This window comes from Varanus komodoensis, unplaced genomic scaffold (assembly GCF_004798865.1).
Source record: "Varanus komodoensis strain SLA01 unplaced genomic scaffold, ASM479886v1 scaffold109, whole genome shotgun sequence".
Classification (NCBI taxonomy): Eukaryota; Metazoa; Chordata; class Lepidosauria; order Squamata; family Varanidae; genus Varanus; species Varanus komodoensis.
Window position 1 is genome coordinate 471,157 of NW_025335313.1, and position 22,409 is coordinate 493,565.

A 22,409-nucleotide genomic window follows, 5' to 3' on the forward strand; every position below is an offset into this window, starting at 1 on the left:
TGGCTCGTCGGCAGCACCTGGCCTCCCACACGGGAGGACTGCTGGGTGGAGGGAGGCTCCCTCGATCTGAGAATGTCGACCTGGTTTCCCATCCAGAGCAGCTGCTTTGGGCTCTCCCTGGTCAGCAGCCCCTGGTAAGGATGCTGGAAGCAACCGACGGTTGCCAATTCTCTTACAAAAATCAGGGTGGAGGGAAACAGAACTTCTGAAGCAGTGATACAAGGGAGATTCTCCTGGGCAGTTAGAGGACAAAGGAGAAGCAGGGTGGGACACAATGGCTGCTGGAGGACAGCTAGTGAAACTAGGGCGTGTAGCAACGAGAGGCGCATCTTTAGCATTACACGGCTTCTTTGAGCAGGACAGATACAAGGCAGGGAAGCTCAAGGTCTCCCGCCTCTTCCACCCTGTGGGCCACAGCACCGGGACCTGCCAAACGCCACTGCCATCCACTGGGCCTGAGCCAGTTTCCTGGAGGAGAGCAGCACTAAGCCACTAGGCTGCATGAAAGTGGACAGGAGGAGAGGGAGCTCCCAGCTTAGACAAAGGGCATCACAACCATGAGAGCTACAACAGTCAGGCTGCCCAGAAGGTGGGGCTGGAGAAGCCAGGCTGTGCCCCGCAAGGTCTCCTTGTTGGTTTCATCCATGTTGGATGCCCTCCCATTGCCTGCGGACTGGGCACGGGAGCTACAGAGGTCATGCAGGTTTCCTTGGAACTGTATCTTCCTGGACTCTTGCCGAAGTGATTCCCAGATGTTGGCTGCCTCCTCAGGACAGCTGGATAGGACCTTGGTGGCACAAGCATGGAAATCATCCCACGACCTGCAAGGAGAGGAATCCAGCTGAGAACTCTCATATAACTAGTAGAAGGGAGCAACTGTTTGGAACAATAGTGGACGACTCTTTAGCCAAAGGGCTGACTTCCATTCCAGGGACTCTCCTGGGAACCTTTTTCAAGCAGTGGGTGATGTCAACAGCAAAAAGGGTGGTGCCAAAAAACATCCAAAGGTACCAGCATATTGTATTTTAGTGCTCTTGCAGATGCTAATTGAGCCATAGGTGAGGCATCAAAACTACTGCAGAACACTGAGAAGCCACTCAACAATTAGTGGCTGAGAGCAAAGGGTGTGGCTTTCTGAGGATCTCTTGAGGACCTTGGGGTCAGTTCCAGTTACAAAAAAGAGGAAAGAAATACGAGAAGGTATGTGTGCATTAGTGCCTCTATTTGCGCAGGGCAGTGGAGATATTGCGGTAGCAATTAACTGCGATGCAAAAAGGATTCAGCACAACATCCTGATATCTGCAGATTCCCCACCCCTTAATATCCCTTGCCACACACTTGGTTGCAAAAGATCTTGTCTGGATTTGCCTCGCTTCTCCCCGTTCTGCTGCCAAGGGTGCTTCCTGTGCTTGGAATGCTACGTCTCTTCCTTTGCCAGATTCACTTTCTGCTCACACTCTGGACTCACTTCATCCTGCCTGTTGCCCGCCTCCTCAGTTACCAGCTCCTTATCTGCCCTTCCATGATTTGCTCCAAATGTTACAAGCTCCTTCCAAGTTAATATATTCCAGGAAGCAATTCTGCAGCTCACTGGCAGCCTGTCGCACCAGGTTCGGGAGGCGTTGCTTCCATGTCTTGGATCTATGCTGCTTTGACAGAAAGCATGTGTAAGATGTGGGGATGCTGTATCCCTCAAAGCGTGTTCTCGTTCGCTCTTGGCCAGTGGTATGATGGAGACAGGGCTGCTCATGGGGATGCAAACTGGCATTTTGTGACTCACAGGAAAGTGGGTGCCATTGCCGCCTCCCCCAGAATTCCCTGCTCTCTCTGAGCCTAGGTACAATCCTCACACAATTGTTGTGGGGGGATTTATTTCCCCAGCGCTGGCTGGGTTCAGACGACTGGATAACCCACACTCAGAGGCTGAATGCAAGCTCCTGTTCAACCATGGGTGGTTGTTGAAATGTGGATTATTGTGTTGATATGGATCGGTGCAGTTGCCTGCCATTTTGAAGTCTCCTTGGAAGGATGTTCCGGTACTGTTTGGTGAACACCTGAACTTCAGCTTCAATAGCATGCCACTGCTCTTGGGACTAGGTTAAGGCGAGTGGGAGATTCTGAGGCGGCTGCTGCTGCATTGTTTACCCAGATCTGGCCTCCTAGGAGAACTCATTGGAAAAGGACCACAGCTCAGAGTAGAGCAGGTCCAGTTAAAAGGAGCAAGAACTAGATGATGGGGAAGGCCTCCACCCTGACACCACAGAAAGCTATTGCCAGTTCAAGTAGACAGTATTGGACTAAATCAGCCCTCCCCAAACTGGTGCCCTGAAGATGTATTGGACTGCAATTCCCATTATCCCCTTGGGAATGATGGGAGTTGTCATAACACTCATCTGAAGGTCGACACGTTGGGGAAGGCTGGACTGAATAGACAAATGTTTTGTCTGGGACCAAGTCAGCTTCCTGTGGCTCTTTGATGTGGTCCAGCATAAAAATCCCCACCTCCAGCGAGCCAAGAGAAGGAGCGGGGACTCACCTGCAGATAGTGTCCAGCTCCTGCTGCTCCTGGATGCTGTCGTCGTCCTGTGGCTGCTGGACGCTTTGAGCCATGCTGTCCCCAAGGCTGATGAGGCACTCGGCAAAGCCCTTGTAGATGGTGTTGCACTTCCGGCCAGCCATGCTCACCGGCTCTTCAGACAGTGCTGCAAGGGAGCAAAAGCGATGACTCTCGGCCAGTTTCTCCAGCGGCCACTTTTGGAGCGCAGCCACAGCCCCCAGGTGAGTCCAGTAATGCAGCCAGCATTGCCAGTTCGTATCAACCAGTTCTAGCCCTTTTCACCTTCACCAGAAACAAGCCTTCTGCAAACTAAAGGAGTCCAAACTGCCAGTTCAAGACCACGCCACCCTGAAAGACTGCATTACAACAAGAAACAAGATAGGTTGCTGGAAAAATTTATTTTTCCCAGCCACTGTTAGAACTGCAGTTAAACTAGGAGGAAGCAGGGAACCCTGTGGCAGGGGCCAGATGACATTGGTGCCCCTGCCAATAAAAAAAGCTGGGTGCTGCACCCTGTGAGTCCTGGCTCTTCCGCAGCACTGTGCATCAAGTACACTGGGAGCGGGGGCAGCTGGGACATGGCAATCTGCAGTCGATTGGCTACACTGACAAGGATTTCTAGGCCCTCAAATGTAAATTTTGTGCACCAAGTTTCAATTGGTTGATCCCAGGATTTTTCAAGTTAAAAAATGAAACCCAGTAGATTGAAGTCTCCTGAACCCTTATCCAAGATATCAGTCAGGATGGTGTAGTAATCAGAGTGCTTAACTAGGAATGGGGAGACACAGGTTTGAATCCCCACTTAGCCAAGAAGTTGAATCAGTGTCCTGGGACCTCTATTCTGTTCTAAGATGGAATGGAGAGCTCTATGTTATCCTGAACTCCCGGAAGTAGAGGAGAGCCTATGTGTGTAAGAAACAATAATAAATATGTGGGTTTTGCAGTAGGGGGTTATGAAGCTATTATTACTAATATTGTTTATTATTATGTTATTAAATTGCATTTTTTCACATTTTTTCTTTTTTCCTTTTGTGAGCAACTCAGAGTGGCTTACATGGTCCTTCTTCACTCCATTCCATCCTTTAAAACAGACCTGTGAGGTAGGCTAGGCTTAGGTTGAGTGACGGGCCCAAAGTTACCCAGTGAGCTTCATGACCAAGTGGGGAGTAGGACCCAAACCACCCAGAACCCCAATCGAACACTCTAACTACCACGCTGGTTCACTGAAGTTCATGCTTTCTAAAAGTGGCTGACTAGCAGTTCTATTCTGTCTGACGTTTATATTCCGTCCCCTTCAGTATGTTGAGCTGAAGCAGGAATGGGTCTGCAGTAGGAAAAACTCTATTTCGAGATCACTTGCTTGATTCAAGGGCAAACAATCAATCAACTGAATCCCCCCACACCCTGAATATGCGCAAATGCCTGTTCATGAGTGCCTGTGTGCATGAGGGACACCGGAAAAGTCTGTGCCCATGTGTACATGCTTGCCTATGTGCGTGCATATATGTATGTGCATGCACAGGACCTCCAGAGCAAGAGGAAGCCACAAGCCTCCCACTGTGTCCATGACTTCAACTTGCAAGTAAGATCTAGTGTCTGGTTTTGTAACTTTCCCTTCTGCCTGCCTAATCCCCTTTCTTTTGTGTCATGCAGCTTAGGTTGTAAGTCAGCAGGCAATCTCTCTCTCTCTCTCCATTTTTTGTGAGCCACCTTAGGAGCCTTTTAGGCTCAATGGTGGGATAAAAATGCTATAAATAAAGAGTAATTCAATAAACAGTTGCCTGTATTTATCATAATGCACCCAGATCTGTTTAAACACACTGGCTGGACCAGCAACCAGCGATTCTGGCAGAACTGCTGGCAGGAGCTCTTGTGCCCCTGGCCAGGGAGGGGTGGCCCCTGCTCACGCTTGCCGCTGCAAAGGAGCCAGAGAAATGCTGCAAGGTGTTTGGGGGCCGGCAAAGGAAGGAAATTAATATTTTAGGTGAGCTGGCCTTGTTCAGTCTGATCAAACGCATGTCTGGGCTGTCTGGCTCCTCTGAACACACTGGGAGGAATCGGAAAAATTGGATGGGAAGCACCAAACTGGGGATGATGGGATTCCCCAGAACTGGCAGGGGAGCCTGCAAAAATAAGGCACCGTTGCAGCTAACAATAATAAACCGTTCAGCTCACGCTGGCCTCCAGCTCGAGCCAGGAGTGCTGAGGGAAGGAGAGAGCCCCCAGAGCCAACACAGCAACCGTTCCTGCCTTGCCTTTTGGTTCAGGAGGCCGGTGGCCTGGGCTGCATTGTGTGGGAGGCCCCTCCGCCAACCGCACAGAGCCAGCCTTCCCGGTCATTAAGCAGCCACGATCTGCCAGTGTGTGTCCAACCCCCTAATCCAGGGTTTTGGCTTCCACTGGAGACGGGATGCTACTGTGCCTGGACTCGTTCGCCAGGACCTGCTCGTCAGGCTTGTCTTCTTTCCAGGGCCTCCTGCTCTCCAGGCTCATAGCTGCCCCACTGTGCCAGGTCTGCCTGCACTGCAGCACAAAGCTGGGGTGGTGCTGTCTTGCTCAAGGTGTGCAGACACGCACGCACACGCACGCACACATCCAGACACACGCTCCTGTGCCAATGCAGCAGAATTCAGCACCCAGAGTGAGTTTTTCTTTGTACGTGTTTGTGATGAACAAACTGTGAAACCTGACAACGGAAGGCTGGTGTGCTCAAGGACAGGCGGAGGTACTTTTCAGTCATCCTGGGCAGAGTACAGAAAATCAGTACAGCCTACAGAATTCAGCATCCTAAGGAGCTCTCAGAAAGACGAACAGGCGGGTGCTAGATCAAATCAAGCCAGCGCTTTCCCTGGAAGCAAAACTGACAAAACTGAGGCTGCTATACTTGGGGCATACCACAAGAAGGCAAAACCCCCTGGAGAAGGCAATCAGGCTAGGACAAGCTGAAGTTAGGAGAAGAAAAGGACGACCAATTATGAGATGGATGGACTCCATAAAGGAAGCCACGGCCTGGAATTTGCAAGAGCTGAGCTGTCACGAAGAGAACATTTCGGAGGGCTTCCAGGGTCTCCATAAGTCAGAGATGGCCTGACAGTGCACAACTCGTATTAACAATAAGGAGCTCTGCTTTCCTGTTAGCAGACAGAGAGAGGTTTCTAGTCCAAGATAGCTAGACAAGCTTGAGAGGTGGTGGGTGATGCCTTGTGAAGGCTGGAAAGCTAGGTCTGGTGAGGAGGCTGAGCTGAGTCAGTCTCCAACAGCCAGGGATGCAGCATCCCTGTCCTGCTTTGCTTTTCAGAGGGGCTCCCCTCCCCTGCTTGCAGCATGCATGCAAGTGGCAGAAGCCAGGTGAAGGACTTCCATCCTTACCATATTTAATTGCAGATTTATGTATTGTTCTAGGTAGTAGGATAAGGGAGAACCACCACTGAGATGGGAGAGACCATGGCTGTTTTGTAGGCCTCCGGAGCTTGTATCAGTTTCACGTCGGAGCAGAGAGTGTGAGCCAAGTCAGGAGCATCAGCCCAGTGGCCAAATTTGCCCAGTCCACTTTTCCATCACAGCTCCCACTACGCTTACAACTGCAATTAGCGATGCTTACTCCAACTTGCATGTCTTTTGACTTGTTCAAGAAGGAGTGGGGTTTTCTACAAGAAAATAAATAGCACTCAGCTCAAAGGCGGGGGAGCTGCCTTCTCCCGCCTCAAAAATTCTCTGAGCCAATCTCAGGCAGGAATTAAAGAATGTGCCTGAGGCTTACATGCACACAACTGAAAAGTTATGCTCCCGCTTGTTTGTGGCCCAACTAGCCCATTTGAAACTGACCCTGGTCCTGCATTCCCCCAGAGCAAAAGGACAGCTGTAGAACTGGGTCTTAAACCAGAAAGAGCAACCTTCCATTCCACTGGATGGTGAATCGCCCAGTGGCCCCGGGGAATCTTGCCTCATCCCACAGGGGCAGCCATGGGCGTCCGCACATCTCAGGTTGCCCATGGAGCTGTGACTGAACTCCAAGCCTGGGCATTGCGTCATGCAGTAAAACGCCACCTGCAGCAGCGCTGGGCAACGCTATTGTGCAGAGGCACTGTGAGTCCACAACAAACAAAATGTAATCCTTGTGCTCTGTGGGAAACTGCCACTGCTATTATTTTTATGGCATGATTCAATTTATATCCCACCATTTTTTTTCTTGTGTGGAACCCAAGGTGGCTCACACAGTACTTCTCCTCTCCGTATTGTCCTCGCAACAACCACCCTGTGAGGTCGTCAAAGTTCCCTAGGGCTAAATCCCAGTCCAGTGCTCCAGCCAGCACCACACTGGCTGGCATTGTCATGAGTCTCATACTGAGAGCAATCTTACTGCTCTGACATGGCAAGCCAAGACCCGTCTCAAGTACAGGAGTGCCAGTTCTGATGTAGCCAAGGGGAATATCAGGACCAGCCGAGCGCAAGGGGAAGGCTGCCTGTTTACCTGGGGGAATCCCGAGCATTTCAAAGAAATCTGCAGAAAATGACACAAAGAGGGATGCGCATTCTCAATGTGCACGAAATTCCAGTAGGCTGTGCTGGGCCAGAGGAGAAAGGCAAACTGGGGGGAGCACGGGACGGCATGGAACGTGCAGCTGGAGCGCTGGCGGACAAGCTCTCCCCCGTGCAATTTCTAGTTGGAGATCCCACCTGTGGATTTTTAGATAAACTATGCATCTGTACTTGCCTATATACATATGAGACACACTCCCCTCTAGTCTGGAAGGAGCTGAGGATGATCTGCATCTAAATTCGGCAAGGGGCGGCATAGAAATGTTCTAATAATAATAATAATAATAATAATAATAATAATAATAATAATAATAATAATTCTGAGTTTTTCCTCTTGTAAGGACCCCAAGGTCCGAGTGGCTACCGAGGTTCTTCTCCTCTCCATTCTATCCTCACAACAACAGCCCTGTGAGGAACCCTAGGCTGAGAGTCTGGACTGGCACAAAGTCGCCCTGTGGCTCCATAGCTAAGTGGGAAGCAGAACCAGATCTCCCGAGTCCCAGTGCAACACTCTAGCTGTTAGACCACTGGCCGACGGACGGAAGGATACGAGCTGGAATTTATGCCCACGGTGCTTTTCCAACTCCCTCTGAGTTTGCCGCACTCCAGCAGGTGATGGGATGTGACAGAGGAGAAGCGTTTTCAAGACACATGCATGCAAGGCCCACTTGAGACCTGCAGGTGCAGCTGCATTGCCTTCTGATGTCTGTTCTATTTGGCCTTTATCCAAAGGAATAATTTAAAAGTTTGCCTGCAAGGTCAGGAGACTGATCAGAAACCCAGGCATGACAGCTCCTCTTATAGAGAGAATCGAAAGCATCTAATTTCAGCCTTCACAGCCTGGTACATTCCCAGTGTGTTGAGTTTACAACTGGGATGCCATGTCTTGGGCTACATGACGGGCACCAGGCTGAGGAAGTCTGCCTTATTTGATGCAACAAAACAAAACAAAACTTGGGCATATCATTAAAACAGCAATTTTAAAGACCCGGAACATCAGTTCCTAAAGATTACCATATGATGGACTCATCTCACATTCATCACTCAGATTAGACTCACCCCTCCATCTATAAGAAGCAAAACAGGAATCCTGCGAAGAATGCCTTTCCAAGTTCAATATTGTTTCAAGTCCAATATTGGCACCAAGCCTAAATTATTTTCAGTGCCAGGTTAAAACTTTTTTATTTAAATGCTATTTTAAAACTTAGTAATTTTAATAGTTCACAGTTGCTTGATTTATTTTATTGGTTATATATTATTTTATTGTATTGTTTTATTGATCATTTTTATTCGTTGTAAGCCGTACTGAGACGATTGTCGTGAAGGACAGCATATAAATTATTGGAATAAAATAAATAAATAAAAATTCTTGGAAATAACATTCCCCTCCAGAGAGAGAGAGAGAGAGAGAGAGAGGGGGGGGGGGGAAGGAAGGGTAAAAGCAAACCGAAAACTGGGCTAGAACTGGCCTACAGTGAATCTTCACACATTTACTCTGCATAGTCCAGCACTGCTGGAAAGTATTCCAGTTGGTGTGAACTGAGCAGGGAACGATTTTCCCCCAGGGAAATTTCTTGGGCGGTGGCCCGGGGGCGGTCCTGGCGTAGATACAAGAGCAGCAAAGAACATGCCAGGCCACAAGAGACATGCAGTGTGATGCAGTTTGTGTATTTTAGCTACATGTAATTGCCATAATAAGCCTGCTGTCTTGTTTCTGATCCTTTCAATGTTTTTGCCCTTCTATCTTTATCTCCACAGTAATGAGGACCAGAAGAGTATCCTTTCTTTTTAATTATCACTGCGATGCTCCCAATTCTAGCGAGAGACCATGAGTGACAACCAGTGTTAGTCCTAACTGAAACCCACTAAAATGAATGAGACATAAGAAACCTTCGTTTCGGTGGGTCTACCCTGAGTGGAACTACCACTGGATGCTACCCCTTAAGTCACACCAAGTTGCCCCAGAGTGACCAAGCGGCTGATAAGCTGCTTGTCGCCCATCTTTCAGAGTAACCTTGTCAGAGGCTCAGCAGGCGCCCTCTGCAGGGTCACACGCTGGCCACCCAGGGCAATCCGCCAGCCCGGGGTGGGAAGGCGAGCACCCACAGGTGGCAAGCCATATGTCCGCCGAGGCCCCCAGGCTTGCCATGTGATTAAAATTAATCACGGGAAAGTCACACTCAAGGACTCCACGTCCCTTTCTGTGTTTATTTCGTGGGATGGCTGCCTCTCCTTCCCCCGGCTGGCGTGGAGCTCCTGCCAACGTCACTGCACATTTTGGGTCGCCCTTCGGCAGGACGCCATCAGTGCAGGACCCGGTCTGAAAGGGCCCCCCTTCCTTGCCACTGCGGCGCTGCCCATGGGGTTGCTGCCCTTTCTGGCCAAGAGGACCGGGGCTTGGCAATGGAGCCCCTGCTGGGATGGGGGCCTTGACAAGCGCCCAGCGGTGCCAACCCGTGACACAACAGTCCAGGCAACGCTTTTGAAAGGAATGTTAGAAAGGAGTCTTGAGGGTGCCCACGACATTCTCCTCCCCGCCACATCAGTTCCATTTTCCTTAGCAGCTGTAACACACTCTTGGGTACTCTCACGCTTCATTCATGCATCATGAGGCGATGGTTATGCCTCTATTCATTCAATACCCCCCTGCAAACAATTTATATTCAAAAATTGGGGAGGGAGGCTTAAAATGAACCATTTATAACCCAGCTTTCTTAACCTGGTGCCCTGCAGTTGTTTTGGACTACAACTCCCATAGCCCACAAGCACCCTGGCCAATGGTCACGGATTAAGGTGTTGAGGTCCAAAGCATCCAGAGAGCACAAGGGTAGGGAAGGATGACCCACATGCAACAGAAAGCACCATGGCAGGGCCATGGATGCGTTCTCAGCTCATGCATGTGTATATGGTGCGATTTCGAACTCCTGACTTCCCCGGAGGGTAGATGACCCAGGGCTTATTACAAACTGCTTTTGACTTTCCAGTTTGTTCGGTGGCTTCAAGAACTGCTGTTCCAAGAAACTCAATGCTCTCTTTTGGAAACTGGCCCTGGAGGCAGAGTCTTTGGGTTCTTTGGGCTATTACAGTAATGTACATCCTGCCAGTCAACAGGGCAGAGAGAGAACATCTTTCAGGGCATTTCACATGCCCAAAATGACCAGTTTAAACTCTAGCATCTTTCCAGATTAAAGGATTCAGAAGCAGATGATGGTCTAGCTGCCCAAGGCAAAACTAGACAAAAGGTCTGAGCAAGACAACTTCCTATGTCCCTTAGCAAGTGTTAAGCAATTCATCTCTACTAAAATAAATGGAAATTTTGCTCATGGTGGGGGAATGGGGAAGAAGTTGGGGGTGCAAATGTCTGGGGGGAAAAGACTAGAACAATCTTGGGGGAAACCTGGCATTTTTCAGATTTTTTTCCAGATCTTCATGTTCTAATACCAAAAGGGTATCATGAAATTCTAGCAAAAAACAATTAGATCCCACAAGCCTGAATTTAGCCTACTACCATAATGTTTCCCTCCCTCTGGGGTCAAACTTTAAACTGATGCCTATATTTTAACTAACAATATTGTTATTTTCCTGGAGCTTTTGTGATGGGTTAGCCTTGAATTTATCTTGTTACCATTACCATTAATTTAAATGGTGAGAGCCAGTTTCAGTCACATGTGTCACAAAGGATCTGTTCTGCAGGGAGTGGGAGGGAGTGATGAGGATCAGTTCCTGGGGTTTCCCTGGCCTCACCAAGTCTTTTGTATGAAGCTCACTGATATGATATGCGTGCAGTGGGGAGAGGGTTTTAACTCCTTTTAAAAATTCAGTCTATTGGTTTTATTGATTCACCAAACAGACATCACAATAAACCTTATCCAGCAGCTGGGACACAAAGGAAATTACAAGGCCATCCCTAACAGAAGTCCTAAGACAGTTCTAAAAGATCAAATAACTGTTAAAAACAAGCAGACAAGCAAGTGTGATTAATGAGATAATATTTTGGCTTGTGTTTTTATTATTCTCAGCAGACAGCTACTATTTTTGTAACAAACCTTTTCCATCAAAAAGAAGAAAAGAATAATATTTAGATGGCCTTCCTGGATACATAAATAATTCTTTTTTAAAGTGTGTGTGGGTGTGTGTGATGCAGAGGGGGATTTCCTGAGAGTTCGCTCTGCATACAGAAGATTGCAAGCCTGAGCATCTCTTGCTGGAAGCTCTTCCAGAGAGCACTGCCAGTCAAGGTAGGCAGAACTGGGTGAGGAACATCACATTATTTTATCAGGCCACACCTGTGCATCCAAGCCCAGGACAGTTTAATCTTGACAGGTGATGGCTCTCCAGGATCCCCCATCCCTTGATATCTAATCCAGTCCTTTCAAGAAAAGGCTTCTGGGATCAAGCCTAGGACCTTTTGCATGTAGATGCTCTTCCACTGAGCAGAGAAAGAAAATAGGAAGGGGGCACGGCTCAGATCGAGTTTAAAGTGAGGTGTAGAGGGACTGATGTCCCCAAGGAACCCTCTAAGTCCCGGAAGCAGCCTAGTGTAGAACAATCCTCCCAGTGAGATCCACCTAGTGCTAACTTTGCTTGTTTGCATTTATTTATATCCTGCTTTTTTCCTGCAAGGAACGCAAAGCAGCTTATATAATCCACCTTCTTCTATTTTATCCTTACAACACTGTGGGGTAGACTAGGCTGAGAGTCAGTGACTAGCCCAAAGTCACCCAGTGAACTTCATGGCTCAATGAGGACTAGAACCTGGATCTTCCTAGTCCTAGCCCAACTGCTGCTCCACACTGGCTTTTGCTATCTTTTCAGAGTCAGGTCCTGAATTTTTCTTGATGGCTGATTGCTTAAAATTGTTTGGCTCTGTGTGTTTATGTGCTGTCCATTCCTAAGATTATATGCACATGTTTACATACTATGTAAAATGAATGTATAAGACTTCGAATCCTTGCAAGCTGACTGGAGAGCTTCACTGATATAGACATGTAATAAAATAAATTAAATTAAACTTTATGGTGAAGTTTGACCTTGCTCTGACTTGAGATCATGGGGTTTTTGTTCCACTCCAGATGTTAATTAACTCAGCAATCACAGTGTTGCTTCTAGATGTGCTTGTTTGAAATCCATAGCCTGCCTTTACACCAAGTGGTTCTAAAGGGGGGGGGGGGGCAACGGCAATAATGCAAACACAACATGTAAAATGTCACTGTCGTCAACTGATACCTGATCCTTTTGCACCTCAGACTTTCTACCTGCAAAACAGGTGCTCCACTAGTGCCATCATGAAGGACCAACTGCATGTCTGTATAAAAAGGCAGCTTCACAGGTCCCCCCGCCCCTACCCCTGCTTCTTCCTGCTGAAGAACTCAGTCTAGCTCAAGAAGCCTGCATCTTGCACTAGTAATAGGTCTTGATCAATAAAATACACATGTGGAACACAAGAGTGGGCAGTGACCTGAGGCAAACCCAGAGAGTTGCCTTGGGGAGTAGATTTTGGCTGTCACTACAAAAAATGCAATTTTGTAACGTGGTGCAATTTCGTGCAGCATTCAGCTGAGCAAAACATGTTGAAACAATCCACAGCAGTTGTAAGGCAGCAGAGTGGAGGTCCCATTGATTACACTGAGGCTTGCAAACCAGAAGAACTTGCAAAGGGGTTGAGGCCTATGTGAATGAGATGAGACTTTCCATTTCAGGTGCCAAAATATCTGGGGATGGCCCTGCTGGAATCACTTATCTTGTGAAGCTATATCAACACGCCAACTACTACTATGTTGCTACTAAAAACATGCAGGCTCTGTTTGCAAAAGGAGGAGTTTACTATAAGCATGAAGGCAGACTTACTTCCCTAGCAATTAATTCAGTTGTAGATTTGAATGTATCTACATTGCATCCACAATTACTAATCACCTACAAAGTCCTGATTCAAAATTCTTTATATAAAGTTACAAGCAGAATTTAGATCCGATGCCCCTTCTGCAAAACAAAGTAAACCACAAGAAGTGTTTTAAAAATATACAGCATGGGTATGCATAAATGAGTAATAGATTCTAATTAAAGAAGCTGGAATTTTGTTTGAAAGTTCACACAGGATTATGATTATGATTGGAGGCGCAAACCTTGATGATACCTCTATTCAGTCAGGTGGGGAGGCAGAGGAGAGTGCCGCCATAGATGCGAAAGGAGGTGGTTAGAGGGATTAGACAAAAGAGGAACCTCCATAGGAAATGGGTACGGGGGGGGGGGGGAATAGACAAAAGGGTTTACCGGGAGGAGGAGGCTCGTTGCAGAAGGATTCTTCACAAGGCTAAGGCTGATTACGAGCTGAGACTTGCCAAGAATATCAAGAGCAACAAAAACTGCTTCTTTCAGCATGTAAATAGGAAAAGGAAGGGGAGACAAATGGTGGGACCACTAAATAAAGAGGAAGGAGATCCAGTGACTGATATGAAGGAACAGGCACAGATGCTAAATGACTATTTTGCCTCTGTGTTCTCCCCAGAGCAGGATGGGGGATATCCACATAGGAGATTAGATGAGGCTGGGGACTTAGGGGCACAGCTTAGAGTCACTCCCCCTTGAAGTCGAGGGGCTCCTCAGGGCATTGGACATTACAAAGGCACCAGGCCCTGACGGGTTACACCCGAGAGTACTTAAGAGAGTTAGCAGGGGTTCTCTCACACCCACTGGCCTCCATTTTTGAGACCTCGTGGAGAACAGGTGAAGTTCCAGAGGACTGGAGGGTGGCATCAGTGGTCCCAATTTTCAAAAAGGATAGTAGAAAGGACATGGGGAATTATAGACCAGTTAGCCTTACGACCATTGTAGGAAAAACAATGGAAAGGCTCCTAATAGAGAGAGATCTAGTGATGCTAGATAGGGAAGGGAGGCTGACAGCCACACAACATGGCTTCCGCAAAAACAGATCTTGCCAGACAAACCTTGTGGAATTCTATGACAAGGTTGTGAGATGGCTAGATGGAGGGGATGCAGTGGATGTGGTATACCTGGATTTCAGCAAGGCCTTTGACAAAGTGCCCCATGATATCCTGGTGGAGAAACTGAGGAGTTTTGGGATACACCAAAGCACTGTCCGGTGGATTAGGGCATGGTTGACTGACCAAAAGCAGAAGGTAACCATTAGTGGGGAATCATCGGGATGGCGGCCAGTGACAAGCGGGGTCCCCCAGGGCTCTGTCCTGGGGCCGATTTTATTTAATCTTTTCATTAATGACATGGAAGAAGGGGTGAACAGTTTGCTGATCAAATTCGCAGACGACACTAAAACTGGAGCAGTGGCCACAACTGAGGAGCAGGTACTCCAGATCCAAAAGGATCTGGACAGACTATGGAAGTGGGCAGGAGACAACAGGATGGCGTTCAATGTGGATAAGTGCAAGGTCTTGCACTTGGGGCATAGGAATAGCTGTCATAAGTACAGGTTAGGTGACAAGTGGCTGGAGAGCAGCACTTGTGAAAGGGACCTTGGGGTACTGGTTGACTGCAGGCTAAACATGAGTCAGCCGTGTGATGCAGTGGTCAAGAGAGCGAACGCCACCCTTGGATGCATAGTCAGAAGTGTGGCTTCTAGATCAAGAGAGGTATTACTACCACTCTATACAACTCTGGTGCGCCTGCAACTGGAGTATTATGCTAAGTTTTGGGCCCCTCATTACAGAAAGGATATAGCCAGGTTGGAGTCAGTGCAGCGTAGAGCCACAAGGTTGGTGACTGGTTTGCAGGGGAAGTCATATGAAGCGAGACTGATGGAACTGGGTCTCTTCAGCCTGGAGAAGAGGAGACTCAGAGGGGATATGTTGGCGACATATAGGTATGTGAGGGGGTGTCACACGGAGGTGGGTAGAGACCTGTTCTCCCCTGCAGAGGAAGGCAGGACGCGCTCCAATGGAGCCAAGCTCAGGGAGCCAAGGTTCCATTTGGATGCCAGGAAGCACTTTCTGACAGTCAGGACCCTGAGGGTGTGGAATGGGCTTCCACGGGAGGTGGTTGAGGCACCATCGGTGCGGGTGTTCAAAGATAGACTGGACGTGCACATGGTGGGCATGTCGTGAGCGGAGCCGGATGGTGCCGGAGGTCAGACTAGATGGCCCGGGAGACCCCTTCTGACTCGCTCTGTTTCTATGTTTCTGTGTTTGATCTGGCAAGCACTTGAGAGATGGGAGTGAGGAGAATCCTTTGACTCAATTTAAGGCTTTTGCATGACGTCTGGAAGACATTTTACAAATTGGCAAAATGCCAATTATTGTAAAATAATTTGGTGATAATTGGCTGGTTCATACTTCTCATCCCCTGACAGGAAAAGGGTTATTTACAAAATACTACAGAGAACCGAACATGCTTTGTTAACTGTGATAACATTTAACATTTGTTAAACATGCAAGCCACACCTGACAGAAAAGACTGCAGCTCTGAATGCAACCAGCAGGGAAACACTGGAGCAAATGACACCCCCAGTCCGCAACTTACTGACTGAGGCTTGAGGTGCAGAGAATCACATGGACCCTCCACGCTGAATCAGTCAGAACCTACTGAGTCACTTAAAGCAGAGGCCAAATCCTCACAGGCCTGCAAAGCTTCCTACAGCCCTCTACAAGTAATCGAGAGACTGTCACAAAGAGGAAGAAGCTCTCTTCTCAATCATCCCAGAATACAAAAAAACTGAATGGTGGATTCAAGTTACAGGAAGCCAGGTTCCAGCTAGATATCAGGAAAAATGGCCCAACTATTAGGGCAAGACAACAATAGAACTGGTTACCCCAGGAAGGTGTGGGATCTCCCACACTGGAGGCATTCAAGGTGTAACTGGACAGCCATCTGAGAGGAACGGTTTAAGCTGGAGTCCTGCACTGCGCAGGGAACTGAACCTTATGGTCCTCTGGCCCCTTCTACTATTCTATGATCCTCTGAAATTGTTCTCAGCTCTCCCATTACAGGAATGCTGCTCTAATTTGGAGGAGGGGTAAATGAAGAGTGCATTTGGCCTTGAAACTCAGCCCACATGATATCCCCCTCATGGTGTGTGCCAGGTGCCATTTTGAACAACCAAACCCTGATCAGATGATGTTACATGATGTCCAAACCTGGACACTCTACTAGCTAAACAACCCACAAATAACCTACAATGAATAGGCTGTGTTAACATTATGATTAACCTATAGTATTCAAGTTCAAAGAACACAAAGCAACCCCCAGTCAGACCAGTCAGGAGCTGAACACTCCAGAAGACTGTGGAATACAACTGGCATGAGCAACGGCAGATCACAGGTTAACAAACACTGTTTGTCACCGTTTATGTACCAAAAGCCCTAATATGAAAGCTACCACTGAATTAAGCTCAGGGCATCCAGCTCCGCACCATAGCAGCCTTTCCCAGTCTCTTTTTTAGATGAAGTATCCTGGGTTTTGTTGAAAAGCATTTCGCAATTGTTGTGGGGAAAAACCCCAGGCACTAGGTAAAATATCAGGTATGGGTGCTTCCAGAAACAGACCATTCCGGGTTCTACAAGTACACCATCCTTCCCTCTGTTAATGGATTTTTGTGGGGGGGGGGAAAGATGGGAAAAGCAGTGGGGAAAAACAAGGGAAAGATGGAAGTTGATGATATCTGGATCCCCCATAAAATTCCATGGATACAGCATGGTGATTGCAGGAAAAAGCATCTCCTTGTGTATAATATTCTGTGTATTTTGATACCATCTTTCAACCATCTTCCCAGGGTGGTTTACAAAAAGAATAAAGCCATTACAATGTAAATACAAATTGTAAAATAATCTTAGAAACCACAAAAGTATAAAAGCAGCGTAAGACAGGCCACAGGATTAAAATTGCTTCTAAAAAGCTCAGGAACATAAAATGATCTTTGCCTGGCACAAAGGGACACGTCTAATGTGAACGGCCTCAGAAATCTGGTCCAATTCCAAAATGTATTTTTCCCCAACTTTATCTTGCCTACTCCCTCAGTTTACCCGGCATGCTGCAGAAATGGTCTTTCTTCTATCCCCAAATGATTTCCGTGGTTCCCTCTATCCCAGATGAACACCACAGGCAGAAAGCAGACTTGTCACACTTCAACAAGCCGGTAGCTGTTTCCACAGCATCTAGGTTGAAGCCCGGACCGCGCACAATATCCTGAACTCAGCACGGCCTTACCAGAGAAGTCTGCAAATCCAAAGGCTTTGCAAATTATGCCCAAAGGCATGGTTACATCAGTTTCAGATGCTCACAGTACCTGACATGAGCAATGGTGAGCTCTCTCCTTACTTGCCAAGACTAAAAGGCTGAGGCCCACTTACATCTGGAAAAATCAGAGAGTTCATTGTGATTACTTGCATGTGTGAATCAGCCATGCACAGGCTGACCAAGAGGCTGAGGATGTTCTCATGATTACACATGATTCCATGGGACGCTGTGGCCTGCACTTTCTGATGGGAACAGTTCACAAACTGGGAAGGCAGCCTGTACTCACAGGCTAATCAAGAGGTACACATGTGAGCATTAGCCAGTCCAAAGCAAGTTGCCTGGAGGCCACGTGTCCCAGTAGGTCAGAAGGAAGCTTGCATCCTTGCTCTTTCACATCTGCCTGCCTGTATTTAGCCTGAGCTGAAAGAAACATTTCAGAAATCTGGAGCAATCATCAGCATGGCAGCAGATGGAAGTCCAGGACCTCAATTCTAAACAGGCCTAGTAGAAGTCATTTCCATTTACTTCAAACCAAGCCTCACACTCAGAAACCTACAGCAGCTGTGGGTTGCCTTACTTCTGTCCACAAGGTGACTTCGCCCAATTCAGCTTCTATTTGCTTTTGTTTTTAAGCCTTGCTTAAGAGCCCAAATTCACCTTCTGCTTGGCTAGCATAAAAAACTACCATTTATTATTTACTTCTGTTTTCTATCTACCAAGAATCCCGTGCGTTTTGCTTAAGGCTGGAAGCAAATCTGACTGTGCTTGTGATGTGCATGTAGCGGGGGGGGGGGCGGGGGGGATCAGCCATCACCTACTTTTTGGTTGGCCCCAACAGTACTAGGGACAACTGAGACATGCACAACACTTTGCGGAATCTACGTCATGTGGGCTGGAGCTGCTCCTCCATTCCGCCTTGAGGCTCCAGCCATGGTCCAGTGCAACCCACTTTGCACACAGAAGATCCCAGGCTCAGTCCTTGGAATCTCCAAGCGGAGCTGGAAAGGAATTCTGCCTGGACAGTGCCTAGATGACCTTGGGGTAGAGGAGCCAAGTGTCTGAGTCCATGCAGGGCAGTGTCCTGCATTCCTATGACTTCTGGTCTTTTCTCTCTGTCCTCAATTTTTCTAACATCTAAACTGATGAAGAAATCTGGAGATCTCAAAACTTTCCCACAATTCTGTGTGTTTTTGATTTGTCCTAATAAAATCATTGACTAACTGTGGATATTGGCATTCTTCTGATGGTCCACCAGGTCTTACTATATTTTGTGTTTTAAAGGGGCTGCCCCTATTCCAGGCTACAAGCAGACTTGACGGTTAATTAAATAACTGTCCTTATGCCATGGTGCCATCAGTGAGTGAAATAGGGTGCTTTTACCCCACTCCACCTGGTCCATTCAAGGCACCTCACTACAGATCCAAGAACACTTAGGAGTTAGGAAGAAGTGGAAAGATCTGTGTCAAAGACAATCTACAGTTTACTAAAAACATTAAAAGGTGAAATATGCATGCAGATTATCAATAAACAAGCAAAAGAAAAGGTTACAGGTTTCCTTTTAGTCATGGGGCTTTCTGAAATGACAGGTGTCACAAGGATATCATGCATGTTCCTAGTTCCAAGGGGAAAGCCAAAGAGCAATGCTTCCCATGGATTTTAGACAATTCTTTCCTGCCTCTGTTTCAGAGGCGATTTATACAAACAAGCTAGCCCCATTTCCTGGGGGACAAGAAAGGAAGTTGAGAAAAGGCCCAGCTATCCCATTTACCTGCAGCAAACAGGTGTTTAAGCATCTTTCTCCCGGTGATGAGCTAGGAATTCACAGCACCTGGAGGCTGATGATCCCTGTCCTGTGTTGAGGTCCTACAGGTTTCTCACAGTTTCCAGGCATCTGTAACTACAGCCAATGCCTGTATGGGATGCTGGGAAGCATTTGCCAGCAACTCTTTGCCACAATCATCACTCTTCCAGCTATCAATCCCAATTCACAGGGAATCAGCATTAAGGATTTTTTTTGTTGTTGTTGTTGTTGCCTTTGTCACCTCAGGAAATGACTAGCAGAAGGGAAACAAACCATGTGTGTATCTAAGGGACATTTCCTTAACTGGATTTTGTGAAACCACCCTGTATGTAGCAAGGGCTGAAAAACACAGAGCCTTTGGATGTATCCTATAAAGCTGGGACTAGGGGAGGGCAGCTGTGGCAAAGGAAAAGAGCACCCCCAGTGGGTAGAATATCTGCCCCGTATTTTGGTTCATGTGCAAATGCAAACTCAATTCCTAATTATTATGAGACATAAAGAACTAGCTGCAACAGATGCTCTTAACTGAGCCCGCCTTGCAGTTGCAAGCTTTATTTTGGGGGAGAGCCATTGCACAGTAGCTGATTGTTGGCCCTGTGAGTCCAAAGGCCCAGTTACATGCTGGCATCTCCGGCTAAAGGATCAGGCTGCTTGCAGGAAGAAAGAGCAGCTTCTCCCGTGCTGGGGAGGCTTGGAAAGGGGAAGGCCAAAGACTCTGGAGTGCCATTATTGGTTGGAATAGATAGGTAGCAGTGAGCTGCAGCAGTTAGAATGTCAGATTTGAAAAACACTTGGGTTTTACACCGCATTCAGCTGTCACATTTGCCTACCTGAGAGCCTCACCTAACTGAACATAACAATGGGGTTGAAGGCTGAGAGGGAAATGCATCACACACATAAATAATAGACCTGAGGCTCGATGGGGCTGACTCCTTTCTCCATGAGGCTCCTCATCCAGTGCAGGCTCCTTTTTGACTTTACAGAATGAGTGAACCCTAATGAATAATATTATTCAAGAATGAATGAATGAAGAGGGCAACCCTATTTGGGGGATGGAGTTCAGGACCTTGAACAGTTCTTATGCAGCTCCTATAAAACTGAAAAGAAAAGCTGCAATGGATAAGGAGCCCCACTGACAAAGGGATCACCTCCCTTCCCTGGAAATAGGACCGATCTGAAGACAACAGCATCCTACACAAGGTGTTGAAGAGCAGCCTGCGCATGGAAGCATCCCTCTAACTGGGGACCTGGGCTATGGGAATGAAAGAAATGTAAGCCACAGAATCGCCAGGCTAGCTCTGCAAGGCTCCGTTGAATGTCAAAGTTGCCAGATTCTTCATTCATACCAAGAGAATTCTGCCAGTCTGAAATGGCACTGGAGAACTGCGCTGAGGGCCAGCCCTGGTGCTACAGATAACTTTCCCTCTGGGCACCTGTTCCTGGAATTCATGGCAGACAGCCCTGCGGCCTCTTGTTCCAAATTAAAATGAAAGTCAACAGGAATTGCTGCTTCTCTCTCTCTCTCTCACACACACACAGGCTAGCAAGGACCTGTCAATTTGCCTTCCCCAGCCTGGTGCCTTCCAGGTGTGTTGGACTGCAGATCCCTGCATTTGACAGCTGGAGGAGGGGCAGGAGAAGGAAGTCTAGTTCACCCTTCTCTGCCTCAGTCATGCTACACGGAGATAGGGCTGGGCAGGAAGGTGGTATTCCGTGTGTTAAAGCACTTGTGAAAAACGGGAGGTGCATCTCTCTGCCTGCGGGTCTCTTTACTCCTTGCAGCCTTTCTCTCCGCTTCGTAGGAGCTTTGCCCTGCGCTTCATGGTGGCAAACCTAGTTTGGGAACGGAGTTCAGCACCACGGGTAGCTCCTGCTGCGCCGGAAAGGAAGGCTGCGTTGCAGGAGGCGGCGCACGGACGAAGGAGTCCCCAGCCTCCCCGGGTGAAAAATATGAACCTAGACTCCATCTGCCTCCCTTTGCCAATGCAGCCCATCACCTGGGACTCACCCCCTTCACCTGGGAACAGACAGCGTGGGAGAGATACCGCCCCAATTACGTAGGAAAGGAACGGCGATCCGTCAGAAGTGGGGTCAGTTCCAGCTGGGCAGCCATGCTAGCCCCTGGCTAGCAAGAGCATGCAAGAGTTTGGCGACCTCTGAAAGGATTACACACCGGCGAAGTGAGGCCGGGGCTCGGGGCTCCCGGGCCGTTTTTGATAAGCAGGGACTGTGAGGCCCTGGGCTACCCCTCCCTCAGGCTTGCCTGCCCCCTCTGTGCCCACCGTGGTTCGTTCGTTCTCATGAGAATAAATTTCCCAACAAAGGCAGCTGCCTGAATTACTATGTACTTAACTGTGCGTCTTATGTTCATAATCCACATTTTTGGAATAAAGAACCCATGGTCGCTTACAAACCCTCTTTTTCCTCTTCTCCATTTTGTCCTCACAACAACCTCATGAGGTAGGCTACCAAGAGTGAGGTGCCCGAAGCCACCAGCGGGCTTCGTGGCTGAATGAGGACCGCAGCGCGGATCTCCGCGTCCCTGCCGGCATCCCACCCAGGGCACGGCTCTGGCTTTCTCCGGAGGCCCGTGAGGCGCACGCAGCGGCACGGACTCGCGTGCCAGCGCTCTTGCATCGCACAAAGCAGACCGCAGCCCAGGAGAACTTGTGCCGTGATGAACGGGTTAACCTTTAAAGTGCCACGAGTCTCTCTGCTGGGCTTCCGAGGAGGGCAAGCGGGCGACTGAGAGGGAGGTCCGCGCGCGCCTGGCAGGACCCCGTGGGGCGGAAGGGGCGGGGGGGGTGGAAGGCAGGCGGGGGCGCGCTCCGGGGAGACGGGGCTGGAGACAACTTTTGCCGCACGCTCTCCATAGGGCCGAAGCTATTTGGAGAACGGCGCTCGGGACCACGGAGAGCTCCCGCAAAGTTCAGCATGAGCGCTGCCGCGAGGAAGAGCCCCACCGGCACGGGGCCCAGCAGCTGCCCTTGCCGGCACACCCCTCGGCGGGACGCCCCCCGCCCCAATTCCCGGCAGGCAGAAACGGGCAGGGGGAAGCAGGGCGGCGGCAAAAGCACCCCAGCTCGTGAAAGCCGCGTTGGGGGCGGGCACCTGTGACCCGCCGCCGCTGTGGGACGCCAGCCCCAGGCAGCCAGCCTCGCAGGGCGGCCGCGCCGCCCCGGAGCCTGCGCGCGCGCCTCTGCGCCCGGCCAGGCGCTACTCCCGCACTTCCAGCGCGGCCCGCGGCCGCCGCCGCCCCCCGCCCGCGCGCCCCCCCTCCGCGCCCCGCTCCCCCCCGGGCGCCCAGCC

At 48.9% G+C, this 22,409-nt stretch overlaps 1 protein-coding gene across 1 annotated transcript in view; it reads right to left on the reverse strand.

Annotated features, from left to right (window-relative positions):
* Window positions 1–535: 535 nt before the first annotated feature.
* The window catches only part of NRN1L (neuritin 1 like), a 22,043-nt gene continuing 169 nt past the window's right edge, over window positions 536–22,409 (reverse strand). The window contains exons 2-4 of the mRNA XM_044419859.1: window positions 21,109–21,117; window positions 2,537–2,702; window positions 536–821 (exon numbers count right to left, since the gene is read on the reverse strand). Of these exons, the coding sequence (XP_044275794.1) occupies window positions 536–821; window positions 2,537–2,702; window positions 21,109–21,117 (461 nt within the window). The remainder of the gene's footprint in view (window positions 822–2,536; window positions 2,703–21,108; window positions 21,118–22,409) is intronic.